At 36.3% G+C, this 16,595-nt stretch overlaps 1 protein-coding gene across 2 annotated transcripts in view; it reads left to right on the top strand.

Annotated features, from left to right (window-relative positions):
• The first annotated feature begins 1,220 nt into the window (after positions 1–1,220).
• Positions 1,221–16,595, top strand: part of ADCY8 (adenylate cyclase 8) — a 397,348-nt gene continuing 381,973 nt past the window's right edge. For both annotated transcript variants that reach the window (XM_051971100.1, XM_051971099.1), the window contains exon 1: positions 1,221–2,186. In XM_051971100.1, the coding sequence (XP_051827060.1) occupies positions 1,221–2,186 (966 nt within the window). The remainder of the gene's footprint in view (positions 2,187–16,595) is intronic.

Genomic DNA, 16,595 nt, shown 5'->3' with positions numbered 1-16,595 from the left:
TCTGGACAATACTAGTTTATTCTATATTGGGGCAGTTTGTTTAGAAGACAGTCGAGACACTTCTACCCTTGTCCTACGCCACTCCCCCGCCTTTCTCTTCTTGCTCCTCCCTCTTTCCTGCTTCCCCCTTCCACCTTCTTTTTCTGTCTTAATGTATCCAAGAGTACCAAGGGAAGAGAGATAGGATAGAATGACCGAGTCCTCGAATCCGCAAGTAGAGTCCTTCGCTTCTCCTTATAAACGAGTCAGGGGTATGGGAACCGCCCCCATCTTCTCCACCCTCCTTACCCCCCACCTCCGCCTCAGGAAACAAACAGCCAGACCTAATATTGCCCTAAACGCCCTCAACCTGAAAGAGGATAAGGAAAGGGACTGAGAAGCGACCAGATGCAGACTTCCTCTTACTAATTAACTGCTTTTTGATTTACTAAATCCAGCGCCCACCTCCCTTCCGATCCCTCCAGTGGGACACGCAGACACCCCCTCCCTTTACCTTCATCCTCCATACTCCTCCTCTCCCCTTCCCATCTGGTCAGCTCGGCTTCCCATCCCCACTGAATGGAGTTCTCCGATGTGCGGTGCCCCAGCGGCCGCTAGGAACTTCCCACCATCCACCGGACACCCCCAAAAGCCCCCATTTTTCAAAGGATGCAGCAGCGCCGTGGGCGGCTGGGAGACCACGGCTGCGGACAGACCAGGCTGGCGCACAGCAGAAGCAGCAGCAGCGGAGACGGCGGAGGCAGCGGCAGCGGCAGCGGCAGCATTCAGGTGCCGGGGTGGCTCTCGAGGAGCAAAGGCTTCACTACTGAGACGAGCCCTGGGGGCAGTGCCGCGGAGAGCCCCGGCCTCTGCAAATAGCCGCGGCCGCCTCGCGCCAAAGTGGGGCAGCTAAAGGAGGAGAAAAAGGAGGAAGAAAGCCACAGTTCTTGGTGCTGGCGCGTACGGCTGCTAAGATAGGGGCTACGTTCCTCCAGGTTCCCCTTAGCCCCAGTGACTGGATCATGATCGTCCTCGCTGGCGTCACCTTCCGAGGACGAAAGGACAGCGGTATGCTAGACTAGAGCTTTGGCGCCCTTTCTCAACTCCTCTGGTTTCTTTTTCATTCGTTTTTCTTTCTTTTTTTTCTTTCTTTCTTTCTTTTTTAATATAAAGGAACTCCCACCCCCTGGGGCGCTCCACCACCTAACCTGTCTTTGCCTAGCCTCCCAGGTCCAGGCGCTATGGAGTTATCCGATGTTCGCTGCTTAAGCAGCACGGAAGAACTCTACACCATTAACCCGACACCCCCGGCCAGCGGCGGTAGCGGGGGGAGCGGTAGCTGCGCCGGAGGTGGCTCACGACCCCAGAGGCTGCTGTGGCAAACCGCGGTGCGACATATTACGGAGCAGCGCTTCATCCACCAGAGCGGTGTCTGCGGCGGGAACGGAAAGGCTAGCGACCCTGGCGGCCCCAACCACCACGCGCCCCACCTCCAGCAAGCTCCAGCCCTCCCCCTCTACCCTCTGGGCCAGCCAGGGCGTCTGGGCTCGGCCGGGAAAGGCGGTCATAACAACGGGGGTGGCCCCACCAAAGTCTTCCCGGAGCGGAGGGGCAGCAGCAGTGACTTGGGCTTCCTGCACCTCGACTGCGCTCCCAGCAACTCGGATTTTTTTCTCAATTGGGGTTACACCTACCGAGGGGTGATCTTCCCCACCCTGCGGAACTCCTTTAAGTCCCGGGACCTGGAGCGCCTTTACCAGCGCTATTTCCTGGGACAGCGGCGCAAATCCGAGGTGGTCATGAACATCCTGGACGTGTTGACCAAACTGACCTTGCTAGTGCTCCACCTGACCCTGGCATCGGCCCCCATGGACCCCCTCAAAGGCATCCTTCTGGGCTTCTTTACAGGCATCGAGGTGATCATCTGTGCTTTGGTGGTTGTCAGGAAGGACACCACTTCATACACGTACCTACAGTATAGTGGGCTGGTGACCTGGGTGGCCATGACGACTCAGATCCTGGCCGCCGGACTGGGCTACGGACTCCTAGGGGATGGGATTGGCTATGTGCTCTTCACTCTCTTCGCCACCTACAGCATGCTGCCGCTGCCCCTCACCTGGGCGATCCTTGCGGGGTTGGTCACATCTCTAGTGCAGATCATCCTGGAACTTATCATCCCCCGATTGGCAGTGAATTCCATCAACCAGGTACCTCTCCCTAGCTCTTTTCTGCCTCAGGCTTCTGGGAAGCCTCGTGGTTATTTATTAGTGTATTCTTCACAGAGTGACGGAATGTTCACAATGACCTCTAAGATCAACCTTCTATCTCCAATTCCAGGCTTCTTTGAGTAATGTTTATTTGACGGTTTTTACACGATAACACACACACACACACACACACACAAACAAACAAACAATACACACCTCCCACACCTCCACCTTTGACTTAACTTTTGGTACTCTGGAAAGAGCAGAAGGGAGATGCCCTGATTCCTAATCTATACTAAGCACAATAGATATCATTAAACTGAAGTAGTGGACTAGAGCATCTTTAAGGCTCCTTCCAGGTCAAAAATCCTAAATACAATGTTTGAAGTGTGGACTGTGCAGAGGATCTGACTGAGATACTGATTTTACTAATTATTTTTTGTGTGTGATCTTAACTCAATTCTTTCTAGCCTCAATTTCTTCATCTGTAAAATAAAGATATTGGGTCCCTTTCAGTTCTGAGTTTATGAACTCATTTTCACTTCACTTTTATTTCTGATGTCTTTTTTCCAAATTCTCATATTCTCCATACTTCTCTCTGAGTCTCACCCCCTTTACTATGTTCTAATTGGGAAATATTTTCTGAGAACTTCTGGACTGTGAAGAAGTTTAAATAAAGTAATAACAATGGTATTTTACAGGTGTATAGCATATACTTTCATGTTTATTCATCTATGCTGAGTGAAGTTCAATTCTTTGAATTTAAAAGGTGGAAGGGAAGGAAGAAGAAGGATTAGTGTTTCCTGGGAGGGGAAGTTTATCTCAGTAATTTGAAACATTCAGGCAAAAAGGGGATCTTCTACAGCTCTACATGTATTACTCTTCTAGCATGGGATTTTTTCAGAATATCTGAGCTAGGGATGAAAGTTATCATTGCATTTGTATATGGAACTAATGGTGAGTTTTCCCCCACTTTATTCAACTAATCCTAATAAATAGAATGATATCCCAACTATTCCTTTGCATTATATCACATTTTTAGTTGAAGAATGTGGGGAAGAGGGGGAAGGGTCCCAAAGTCAAGGAATACCTCTATTATATTTTTATTAGAATATTGTTTCTTTTTCATCCCCCCTTACAACCTTTAAAATTTCATGTTTGTGGTAATTTGGCTTTATGTTATTTTGCATGGTTCTAGTGAACAGATCTGGCAAGTGCTAAATATAAGATTCATTCAGGTGAACTGAATGCATGCTTTTTAGAACTTTAGGCTTCTAAAATGATTTACTTATTGTTGATCTTCAGGCTGTGTTGTCAGTTTGGGATTCTCTTTCTCCTTTGATAACCACATCCATTTGCTCTCATTGCTTATCTAGATGTTTGTTCTTAGAGTAGTTTTTTTTTTTTTTTTTTTTAGGATTTAGTCTTTCTGATGAATACATGAAGTTTATAACACATGTGACTGATCACTGATTGTGGCTTGCTGGACAAACTGAACTTAAAGATGATTTAAAATGATTAAAGAGGAATTTCTAGAAATCATAACCTTCAAAATTAACTTCAATAAATTTTTTATTGCTTTTGGAGAGTGATCAAAGAAGGATGGAGGATAGTTTGGTCAACAGCATTACCGGGTTTTCTGAAATGCACTCATAGTTCTATCACCTTTTGAATATGGCTTTCAATAGTTTCAAAATACATCTTTCCTGCTAAATAACTCTTTTCTTCCTCTGCTATTCTTACATAAAAAATTACTTTAACAAATCTTTGTGATGTGTGTGTTAGAGGGGAAATGAGAAATAGATAGATAGACAGACAGACATTGCGGAAGAGACAGAAACCAAAGAGAGATAGGAGATGAGAATGACTATATGTTATTTCTTCTACCTGGTAATTTGAAGAAACTATATTCTAATCCACGTCTTGACGAATTTCCTTTCACATTATATTCTTTGTTGATAGTGTCAACATTACTAAAATATTTCATTTAGAAACTAAATAGCATTGGGCATAACATGCAGATACTTCCAGGTGGCAAACTGAATAGTTTCAAAGTACAGAATTTCATAGTCATGTTTTACTTTTACTGTGAAATAAATCTATAAAGTCAATTAATTCATACTTCTCATTTTAATGCCATTCAAATGTTACCAATAAGTGTTTTAAAATGAACACCAACCTTTTTCTTTAATTCTCATCCCAAATAATTCTTCATTGAATAATAATTTACATGAATCTTAGCCCAGAAAATAGATACTAACTTAACTTCAGAATTTCTTAAAATGCATATTAATTGATTATTTAGTATGTAATGGTACCATTAGTCTCTCAGGGTGTCTGATTGCCCTTAACCTTTGGTGAAAGTCCAGGGAGCTCTCCTCCAACTGTAGGTGCTGAATATTCCTCCACTAATTGGTTTGTAAAAATCTATTCTTTGGCTCCCTCTAGTGTTCTCATTGTCTTTTCAAAATGTCCCTCCCCTTTACTTTTAAATAGATTTGGGGTGTTGATATTTATTTTTTTCTTATAACACTTTTTTTAAAGCAATATCTCCTTCAGTTATCTTCTTCAACTTAGTGATACCCCAAACATTAAAATGCACTTTGGGCTCATACAGTAAGAGGATGACTTTGAATGTGGCATCTATCTTGGACATTACACCAGTTTCTTGCAGGTTTCTTCTAGATCAGGGAATTCTTATCTTTTTTTTAAAAATTGTATCATATACCCCTTTGAAAATCTCATAAAGCCTATAAACTCATTCTAAAGAAATTTTTAATGAATAAAATAAAATTCATAGAATTAGAAAAGAAGTCAATCATGTTGAAATGTATTTACAGATAAATTATAGGTAAGAAGAGTTCACAGGACCCAGGCTAAGAACTTTTGTTCTAGATGGTGAACTATTTTGTAATCGATTTTTGCATTTGACAATATCAAAAAGTCAAATGACTTGATAACTCATGTAAAATAAGAAAAAAAAGCCCTCCAACTTGTTACAAGAGCTATGATTTTAGTAGTGACATTTCTCAACCAAAGTGACTCTCAACCCCCATCATTGCCATAGTAAATGCTCTTCACAAATTGTTTTCACACACACACATACACACAAATATATATATATATATATATGTATATATATATATATGTATATATATGATTTTCCTTATCATGAGACTGTTGGAAATTTAACTAAAGTGGTTCTAAGATGGAGAGCACAAGTGGATTTGCCATTGTCAGTTTATATTCCATTGCTGTAACATTCAAGAACCTAAGAGCCACAATCACATTGTTTTGAATCTTGAGAGATGGATTTTAATGGCCAAGATTGTAATTGTATATATACATATAAACCCTCATTTAAGGGTTTAAGTATATTGAATGTAAACATCTTAGGGGTCCAAATAGTAATTTCTGTATAGTAACTCTTTGAGATTTCCTCTGGATATTTGTAGATAGCTATGACATTTTTCATAAAGGAAAAGTAAGGTGGCATCAACTATGATACATGAATGAACATTTACTGAAGGAGCTAAGAAAAGACACTATGTTAGATAAATGACTGCAACCCAGGCAGGAGGCTATTCTGCTGTAACTTCATCATCTCTCTCAGCAGGGTACAGGCTTATCATCTGACAGCCACAGACCCTGGGATCACATCCCATTTCAAAATTAATTTTGACTTCCATTAAGAGAAGTGCTCATGTTAACTTAACATCTTACAAAAAAAAAAATCAGGAACATAAAAATGGAGCTCAGAATCAATGCATCTTTAGCAGCTGTTTTATCTCTCTGAAAAGCCAGTCTCTAAATGTAAAAATAATTTCAATTATTGTTTCTATTAAAGTCAGTACTATGAGAAGCTTCTACCTTCTTCCCTCCTTCCTCACCAACAAGGAAATAAGATGTGTGACATAGTATAAAATAACAAAGCTGTCATTCTCTTTCTGTACAAAATAAAGAGAGACTAGGCCATAATGTTCTCTCTGATATATAGAGTGGCTAGTCCTAGTGAGACAAGATTAGAAAATGCTTCCTAAGAATATCACCCAGAACCCACAAAGAGGTGGTTTATTTCTGCTCCACCCCAAAGGCAAAAGGTCTAGGATAAAGTCAGTCCTTTCTCTTTTACAAAGAGTTATTTCTCAGGACAGACCTATCTTTCCTATAGCTTTCTTCTTCCTCTGTGGGGTGGAATTAATTCCCTACGGATATAAGCAGGTCAAAAGGCTCCTTTATTTCTCTGCTCACCTGAGCTCTGCCATTAGTTGTAAAACTGATGCTCCCTTGAGTAGCAGTGTCTCCATAAAGGTGGATCAGTTTCATGACAACAAAGGAGTAGAATATATCTGATACAGTCCAAGGACAAGCATTTCTTTGCCCTCTTTCTGCTGTCACTGATTTCCTCCTCAACCTAGATTAATAAATTGCCACGCTGTTTTGGTTTATCCATTTGTCAATTCATGACACAATGACTTCTCATGGATACCTATAGAGGCAACTGGGGCTGATAATGTTGACTGGGCTATTAGAAGAATTAGAGATGATTTAAATAATGTGGCTATCATTATTAGTACTCTTAATTGCCTATGAGAATTATAAACTCCCGGTATTTGATTGCTACCTAATTATCATTCAACAGCTTGTAAGTGATGAGGTGGGTGGAAATCATTTTAGAGGTTGGACATTGATATTCAACAATAGTTCACAGGAAAATTTATGATCTGGTACTTTCCTTTGGTGGATCCAAAAAATGTACTTCATTAATCTTCTATACATCTTGGTAAGGTTGATAACTTCAGAGCAGTGAAATGATTTGTCTGGTAGGCAAATAAAAGTATCCTTCAAATAGGAGAGGACTATTTCTTACCAAAGTCAAATTACATGAATTTTAGCATATGACTTCTATTCCTATCTCTTAGCCACCCCAATCTAAATTTAATCCCGCTTAATAATTGAAAGAAATATAAAATCATATCAACCTACCATTGTAATGCTTTGACATTGTTTTCCCTTGAACATTTTTTATGAATCTTTTTTGGATTAGATCAAAAATGTTCGGTGATTATTATTAATTTTTTAATTTTTATTTTTTATTTTTTTGCTGAGGCTATTGGAGCTAAGTGATTTGCCCAGGGTCATACAGTAAGTGTTAAGTATCTGAGATCAGAATTGAACTCAGGTCCTCCTGACTTCAAGACTGGTGCTCTATCCACTGTGCCACCTAGCTGCCCTGTATGTGTATGTTGACTGTATATTGCTAATACTATGAATCAAAATTTGACTTTGTATAGAAACTAAAAAAGTAAAGACAAAATAGCCAACTCTGAAAATCATTTTTAAGGAAAGAAAAGCCCAATTTGTACTTAGTAAATATCTGAAATGTCTTACTCATCCCAACTCATATCACATAATCAAAATTTCTCTATTTTGTTCTTAAAAAATGTCATGTTTGCTAAATCATCTCATTTTGGATTTTGAGATAGCCTCTTCCAAAGAAAAAAAGTGAATATTCCACAGCTGAATTAGTTAAGGTCCCAGCTGAATTTATCTCTATACTTTATAGAGTACATTTATTTGAAAAACCTATGGCACTTTGCCTGTACATTTTTCTTCAGCAAATTCTTAAAGGTTTTTTTTTTTTTTTAATGATTGCAGCATCCCAGCATGCCTGAGGGAACAAAAATACCTCTCCAATAAACAGATTTGAGTGTCAACTTTCTCTAGGGATTCCCATGAATGCCAGAAAATGGAAATATTATTCTTTTACTAGTGAAAAATATCTTGAGACTATCCTTTTAAATTTTCTCTGGTGGATGTAGGGTGGAAGAAAGGGCTTTAGCATATGATGACTATGTGGCATTACAAAATATCTAGTTAAATTTCCCCTAATTAGTTTTTGCCACCTTTACCCTGCCATTTTTAATGGGTTCAGGTTTCAGGTTTAGGGCAATTCATAATCTGCTGGTGCAACTTGCTTTCTTCTTGATTGAATTATCAATTTATTTTTCTTCACATCCAGTAGCATCACCCAACTGATATCAGTGGGTCAGAACATAATTATATTCAAATTTGGAGTTAGGGAAAACTACTTGGGTGAGAGGGTATATAAGTATGAGTATGAAGGGTGGGAGCTCTACTTTTCTCCTGAAGCAGCTGCAGAAATGTCTTGTTTAATAGAGCAAACACATTAGTCATATTTACACTTTGATGATTGATGACATTTTAAGAGCTCATCAAAAATGAGTGAAACCAAGCATAAAAATGAAAGATGCACACACAAAAAAAATCACTTGTCCCAAACTCAGTGCAGCAAGGAAAGCTGTGTAATCAAAGGTCATTGCTGTGATCAAACAGCTATGACATTTTGCTGTTGTCTAAATACTTCCTGTGATTGCAATCATCATTTAATTAATCCAAATGTTTTTTATCTGATCCAAACTATATGTACAATACAATGACAATGAACATCTCAGAAAAGCTTGCTTTGGGCTAAGAAACATATATTGATCTAGTGAAAGACCCTTAGCTAGGATTGTATCAGTGGATGATCCTCATTTGACTCTTGATTGTGAAGTGTGGCTTCCTCTTTGTCCCTACCTCCCACTCTGATGGTTAAAGCAAGAGGAAAATTCAAGGTTGGAAAGGCAAAGAATTTTGTGGTACAAAGGTTCTTATGGATTATGCAAATTATATTTTCCTTGACATTTTCTGAGATACTCTGAAAGGCACAGTCTTCTTTGGCTAGAGTGCAACAATAGAAAATGAAAAGCCAATGTAAGAGTGAGCAGTGATTTCTGTGGAAATGTAATTGGATTTACACACTCAGATCATATCATGTGAGTTGTGTTTATAAGGAACTATTTTAGGAAGTCAGGTTACTTAAATAGCACTTACTATGTCAGTTTTTTTCACTGCAACATTTTTCACAGTTGGCCCTACTGGGCAGAGGAAGAATGCAGAATAGATGAATTAATTGCTTTGGTACCAAATTTTCTGAGGAGACACTGCAGCATCCTTGTGAATAAAAACCGTTTTTTTTTTTTTTAAATCAACTATTGACTGTTTTTCAGCAAATGTTCTATTTGGGTCTTATCAATGGATTGTGCTTAGATGAATTTGAATTTGTTGGCTTCTTTGTGAAATGTATATTGGAAATTGAGTAAGAATATATGTGATTCAATATCTGGGTTAATATATGTGACCCTATATTTGGGTTGCATATTTTCCTGTGTGTGTTATTCACGTCAAATTGTTGGTATTTTATTTTCTTTTTTGTGCCTTATCTCAGGTATTTCTAATTGTACAAATGTCTTGCAAGCAGAATTTTCTCATATATCTAGATTAAATTCTAGACATATTCTCATATATCCTAGATTAGTTCTGAAGGGAACATTCCAAATTTCAGTAAAGACATGATGCTAATTCATATTGCTTTCCTCCTTCCCATAAACCATCCGGGCCACTTTGGGATTAGTAGTTCTTAAAAACCATTTTTTCCATGAAAAGGTTATGTCATATGAAATAAAAATTAAATCATACTCCAAGAACCATTCTATTTTGATAATGAAAGATTCCTTTTCATTTTAGCTGATTTTGTAATCAACTGGGATAAGCATTTCAATGTATGTTTTTTGTTTGTGATTGCATTCCCAAAATATAGGATATTCTAAAAATATGAAAGCAAAAGGACAATCTAATTAAAATATTTAAAATATATATTTTTATCTTCTGACTCAGAATGTGGAGGGAAAATGTAGTAAGAAAAACTACTTTCTCATGAGTAAATTTCTTTGCATAGAGTGACATAGTGATAAGGGACTGGCCTTAGAGTAAAGTGTAACTGGGTTCAAGTGTTGTCTATGAAATATTGCTACAGACTATGGGTAAGAACATGCAAGTACTTAAACTATTAGTACTCCAGAAAGCTCTCAAAGTTTATGCATTATAGATGAGTTATAGATCTGTAAAGGTGGAGAAAAGTTCTGTACCTGAAATTCCTCACACCCAGGAATTCATAGTTCTAAACAAAACAAAACAAAATAAAAAGTAAATTACAGTACTTAAATTGTTTATCACATGGAGAAGAGAAGATGTTTAAGGAACATAATAGGTGTCTTCACAAAGGAAACACAAGAAAAGTAAATCTAAGGACATCTTGATGCCAAATGTACAAATGGACATAAGTGTTCTACTAAATGTGACCAAAAGCCTGAAGTCAAATACACTGTACCTTGACTATGATGTCATGATATATTGGTCCTCTTCATATATGAAAGATGAAAATCAATAACATCTGTTTGTAGTAGAGTATGGCTTTAGATGTTATAACATGGGACCGATGGAGAGAAATTATAGAAGACAATATCTGAATCCATATAAAGAACTTAATAGTTATTATTGCTCAAAATGATTCACTTTTTTTTTTTTGGAGTGAGTCCTTCATCTCTGAAAGTCTTCAAGAAAAGGTTGGATGTCTATGTGTGAGGGATGTTGGAGAAGGAATTCTATTACTAGATGAGAGGTTAGTTTCAGTGACTTTGAAGGGCATTTCATACTCCAAGATATTATGAAATTAAGTCAATAACATATTAATCCTTATACAGAACCTTATCACCCACTTCTTTAATGGACAAACATGCCAGGAAAATTATTGTGAGATTTTAAGGTATAGAAAGGATTAAGAGAGGGAATGTGATATGAAATTAATGTGGAGAAAAAGGAAAACTCGATTTTTATTTTGCTTTTTTAATTTTAATTTTTAGTTTTGAATTCTCTCCCTCCATTTTACCCCTTCCCCCCCCACTGACTAAGTAAGAAATGATTCATGCGAAACATATTTCCACATTAGCCATGTTATCTCCCTGTTTTTAAATAAGGCATCCCTCTAAGTTTCTTTACCCAAAGAGTTGCTGCCAACAGCTGGTGTCTATTTCATTTATGCTTTTCCTTTAGGAGAGGGACTTAAAGCAAAAACCACATCAAAGACAGTGTAATTGCAGGTAGTTTTAACTTAATAAATTAAAGTTTACTAAGTTTTAACTTAATAAATGAAGTTTCCAACCTGATCCTTGTGAAAATCGTTATTATCTTAGTTTACTCATTCATGCAATGCTCATACCTTTTTTAAAGAGCTCTAAGAGATTTTGAGACTTTGAAAAGAACTAAACAGTCACTTTCATTCTGTTAAGATTAATTTCAAAAGAAAAAATAAAGCATGGACTTGACCCCTTCTCCAGGTTAGGTACAGGTCCATTACTTATATGACTACATATCTTTTTATTAACTATTATTATTTTATTAACCTTTATTAACTAGTGAAATTTTCATAATGGAAAGCATTCAAGTAGAAGCTGGATGAATTATTGTCAAAGTTGTAATAGAAAAAAATACTTTAAGACCTTGCTAGGAGATGAAATGTACAGAATATAGAATACAGAGACTGGAGTCTGGAAAACTCATTTTTCTGAGTTCAAATCTAGTCTCAGATACTTACTAATTGTATATCCCTTAGCAAGGAATTTGAACTTTTTTGCCTCAGTTTCTTCATCTGTCAATGAATTGGACAAGGAAATGGTAAGCCATTCTAGTATTTTTGCCAAGAAAATTTCAAATGAAATCATGAAGAGTTGAACACAATAAAAATGTCACAGCAAAAACAAAAAGAGATTTGATGTTTATAGCTTAAGGGTTCCTTACACTTTAAGGAATCAGTGATTTTGTGATCTTTTGACTAAAACCTTATCTACAAACAGACTTACGTTCAGCATCAATGGGCATGAAAAAAACCAAAGGAGCTAAAGTGATGGTATGAGAGGAAACCTGACTAAGCAGGAAAGTATCATGTAATTCATTTCAGGCTTACTTAGTAGAATGCAGTATTTAATGGATCATCATTTTCACAGGAGGAATGAGGCATAAGTAGATGTGGGTATTCTGCAGTTAGGGTGAAGCTGATCTAGCCACAAATACTCAGAAGCCTTTGAAATTCACTTTTTATTGCAATAGTTATATACTGCATATATATATATATATATATATATATATATATATATATATATATATATATATACATTGACATTTATGGGAACTTTCCCACCTATGATACTTTTAAGAACTTTGGGGGTTAGAGCTGGCATTTGGAAATAGAGGAAGAAGGTAGTCATTGTCAAAGCATACAGGGCCCAAAACAAGTTAAAGGCATATTTGGGAGAAGGGAGTAGAGGAACGATACTTGTTAATTAAGAAAGAAAACAAAACAAAAGAAAAATAAACTAAAACTAGGGCATAGTTCATAGCCCTTATGAACAAAAACAGAGAAAAATCATTTTAAATAAAGTGCTACATGACATGTAACTCTCACCTGTGGCTCCAAGAAGATGTAGCTGGTACAATAAAACTCCCTCAGCAGATGAGATAAACCAAGTAGAAAGCAGGTGAGTTTTGAGGATGTCTACCCCAGGCATGTGGAGACTTCTTCTGGCAGAATGGGTAAATAACAATAATTTGTTCTATTGGCCATGGAGATGGCTGAAACAGGTGCTAGGCAGTACTTAGACCATGGTCAGATGTCAGAGATACCAAGCTCATCATAGCATCCTGAGCCATTACCAGTCTTCCTAGCTTTAGTCTTGCCACTGGACTTTGATGATTCTGGAAAAGTAAGTGAGGCTGTCTACTTGTGCAATTCTGGCTTACTTGCTTCCAACCTGTCAGAACTTGCACTTTACTTATAGTTTCTAAGAATTCAAAGATATCTCCATGCCAAAATAAGATATCAGAGTATTCAACACATCATCCCATGATGTCATTAGACTTCTTTGAAAACAAAACACAAACTATAACAACAACAACAACAACTACTACTACTACTATTACTACTACTACTACTACTACTACTACTACTACTACCACCACTACCACTACCATCATCAACACTACTACTACCATAATTAAATTCCATCTTTCATGACTAGACTTGCTCAGGAACTATCAGTACTTTCAGGACTTCTAGTCCTTCTAGGACACAATTTGCTATATGTTCTAAATTAAATCATTTAGCTTCCATGGGTCTTGATTGTAATAGAGAGTGGTTGGAATAAGTTCCCTTGAAACTTTAAATTTCTATGATTCTTATGCTAGTAACTTCATTTATATATTCATTCCAGAGAGTGAATTTTTTCTAGATTATTTGTTTCCCAAATCGTCTGGTGACAAATAATGTGAGGAAATTTTTACATTAAAAGGAGAGTGGTTATGGAGTGATTAATAGCAATTGAACTATTCATTGTTTCATAAAACAGAGAGCTTGAGCTCTCATATTTTTTTTCAAGAAAATTAATTATCCAAAAATTTAATCTTCTAAAATTTAATTTTACTGATAAAAATATTTCTTTAATTTTTGACCACTCCATTTATTGATCAAACATACCCAAATGGGTTTGATTCTTTTTTGAATGAGTTCACAAGCTTAGTTCATGCTGATTATGCTTTCTGCATGAGAGAAAGTGTGTTCAGACTTCACTCTACCACCATATAGCCATTGCCAGCCACTTCATCTTCCTCTTTCCCTGCCCCATCTATCTGTCTATCTAAAGGTAAAATAAAATAATAAAAAAGGACAATATTGGTTACTGAAATGTTATTAACTATGCTTCCAGAGTTAGTCCTCTGATGCTTATTTAGAGCAAAGAATCAGAAATGTGAATTTCTACTACATACATGTCAGAAAATCTAAATATAGACTGTAGAGTAGAAATAATTCACATGTACATTCAGATGATTTATTCCAGCTAAAAAGCAACCCAAGACAAAAAGAAGTTTGCCGACCTGAATTAATTAAATTAACTATTTTCCTTGAATATATTAGTGCAATCATTATCATATTTTCCTGTCATTTAACATCATTTAATATAAGAGAAACCAAAGAAACCATTTGGAGGATGCTGAAGCAGCAGACAACAATTAGAGTTATACAAAGATAAGATGGTTTTTTTGGAAAGTTGCCATGTTCTCCCCTCAATGGACATCTTCACTTATAAAAAATATATTTGATCTGGACAGGGTATTCTTTTTCAGCTATGAGTTGAACTAAGGGATCATTAGGTCTTTTGAACTCTATAATTCTTTGGCTTTCTGTGTGCTTCCTAGAGGAGATAAGAAGCAAGCTCCTTGAAGACAGGTACCATTTAATTGTTTTTGGTCTCTTTATTTCCAATCTATAACATTTTTTTTTGCATATAGGAGATGATAAACTACTGTTTATTCATTATAATTGAATGAAATGGAATTTAATTAATTTATTCAATATAGTCATTAAATCCTTAGTACATTTTAGGCACTACACTATCACTGGGAATGCATAGAGTTCATATTCTGTTTATGGGGAAAACAATAGATTCATAGAGAAGCATAGCCAAAGTAGATACAAAAGAATTTAAGTGGGAGATGGCAGTAACATGTAGGGGAATTTGGAAAAGCTTTTTTATGAGAGATTGCAATTGATCTGAAACTTTGGAGGGGAAATTAATTATTCTGGCAGACAAAAGGAAAGATGGAAAACATGGCAAGCATGCGGGATAGCCTATGCATAGGAAAGTGTGAAATTTTGACTGAAACAAGGAGTGCTTAATGGATATTAATGAGAGATTGGTCTGCAGTGATAAATTAGAATTAAACTATGAATTAATTTAAATATCAGAGAAAAAGTTTGTATTGTATTCTAGAACCAATAGCCACCATTGAAGTTTAAATTCTACTGTCATAGTGTAGTTGAAAGAGCAATAGAGTATCATGTAAAAGAAGTGAATTTAGAATCAGGACATGAGTGTATGTCCTGATTCTTCTAAGTAGAGGAAGTCACAATATTTTTAGGACTTCAGTTTTCCAAACAATAAAATATAGAGGATAGACTAGATCATCACTAAGCTTTCTTCCAAGTCTTAAATCCTATAATTACATTATGTTAAAATAATACTGAATTGATGAAGTAAATCTAATAACAAAAAATTTAATAGGGAATAAGTTAAGTTTGGTTTAAGTACATAAACTGGACAGGATCAATTAAATGGAAATATGTCTAGACATTAGTTCATGTGCAAATGATCTGCAAATCTCAATATGCTTCCATAGTGTGACATGAAAGTCAAAAACTTGACATGTTCTCAGGATATTTTCAACAGTTTCAATCCAATTTAAGGTACAGTACAGTAAGCATTTATTAAATGTAAAAACAATAATAGATTCTAGTGATATAAAAATAAAAATGTCATAATCCTTGTTCAAGGGGGGGCTGATGTTCTAATATAAAAATAAGAAATATACACACATAAGTATACTATAAATTGCAATGAAGTAGATGAGATCAAGTAGAGGACAACGTCCAAAGCAAGGCAACATGTAAATAGATAAATATATGTTTGCATCAGAACATATCAAAGATATTATTAATTGATCTTGGTGTGCCCCATTTTGGGACAAAATATTGAAGATTAGTGATGTAGGCAAAGGATATCAGAATGTTAATAAAGATAAAAGCCTGTCATGTTAGGATCAATTAAATTAGAAGATAAGAAATAGGAGAGACACAATTTTTCAGTCAATATTTGATGAGAAAATATGGGAAGATAGATTAGAGTTACTCTGCTTTAATTCAACAAACAGAATTAGAAATAATATAAAAGCTATGGAAAGGTAGATTTCATCTCAGCATAAGTAATAACTCCACAAAGTTCTACTCTAATATTTTATGTTGTTGTGGAGGTATACTTGGACTGTTCTATCATGTTTGAAATATTTTGAATGTAATCCCTGAAATAGATTAAGTTCATTTTCTGAGGACCAGTCAAGGCAAGTCTGAAGAAGCTCATGTTTCTACCTTATAATGAAATTGATCTTTTCATCATTAATTCTATGATCATATCTATCTATGAAACACACATGGCAGAGGGGATAGAATACTAGACTTGGAGTCAGGGGGACTTGAGTTTGAACCCTGTCTTTTTAGCTGTGAGACTCTGGATAAGTAATATAACATCTCCTAGTCCCAGCTTCCTTATCCTATCTAAAAACACTAAGCAATGTATTTGATTTATTTTATGTCATAGAAACTTGGTGAATATAGTCTATTCTTGTGAAGCCTCTAGGAATATTATCAGAATAGGATTTTCAACTGCATAAAAGAAAATATACTTCATTACAATGGGAAATAATTATATTGAAATATAGTTTTCATAATACTAAGGAAGAAACTTGAAACCCAATTTAAAGATCCCTGTACTGCAGGAGTTATATTATATTAGTCTTAATATTTTCACTTTAAACAAAAATCAGAAGATAGGAAAGAGGAAGTTATACTTCTGAGGAAACATGTTCTAAGGTTCTTTTTTTAAAGAGAAAAGGAAGGAAGGA

Source organism: Antechinus flavipes, chromosome 1, assembly GCF_016432865.1.
Source record: "Antechinus flavipes isolate AdamAnt ecotype Samford, QLD, Australia chromosome 1, AdamAnt_v2, whole genome shotgun sequence".
Classification (NCBI taxonomy): Eukaryota; Metazoa; Chordata; class Mammalia; order Dasyuromorphia; family Dasyuridae; genus Antechinus; species Antechinus flavipes.
The sequence above is the reverse complement of the archived record's forward strand: the minus strand, read 5'-3'. Positions and strand labels throughout refer to the sequence as shown.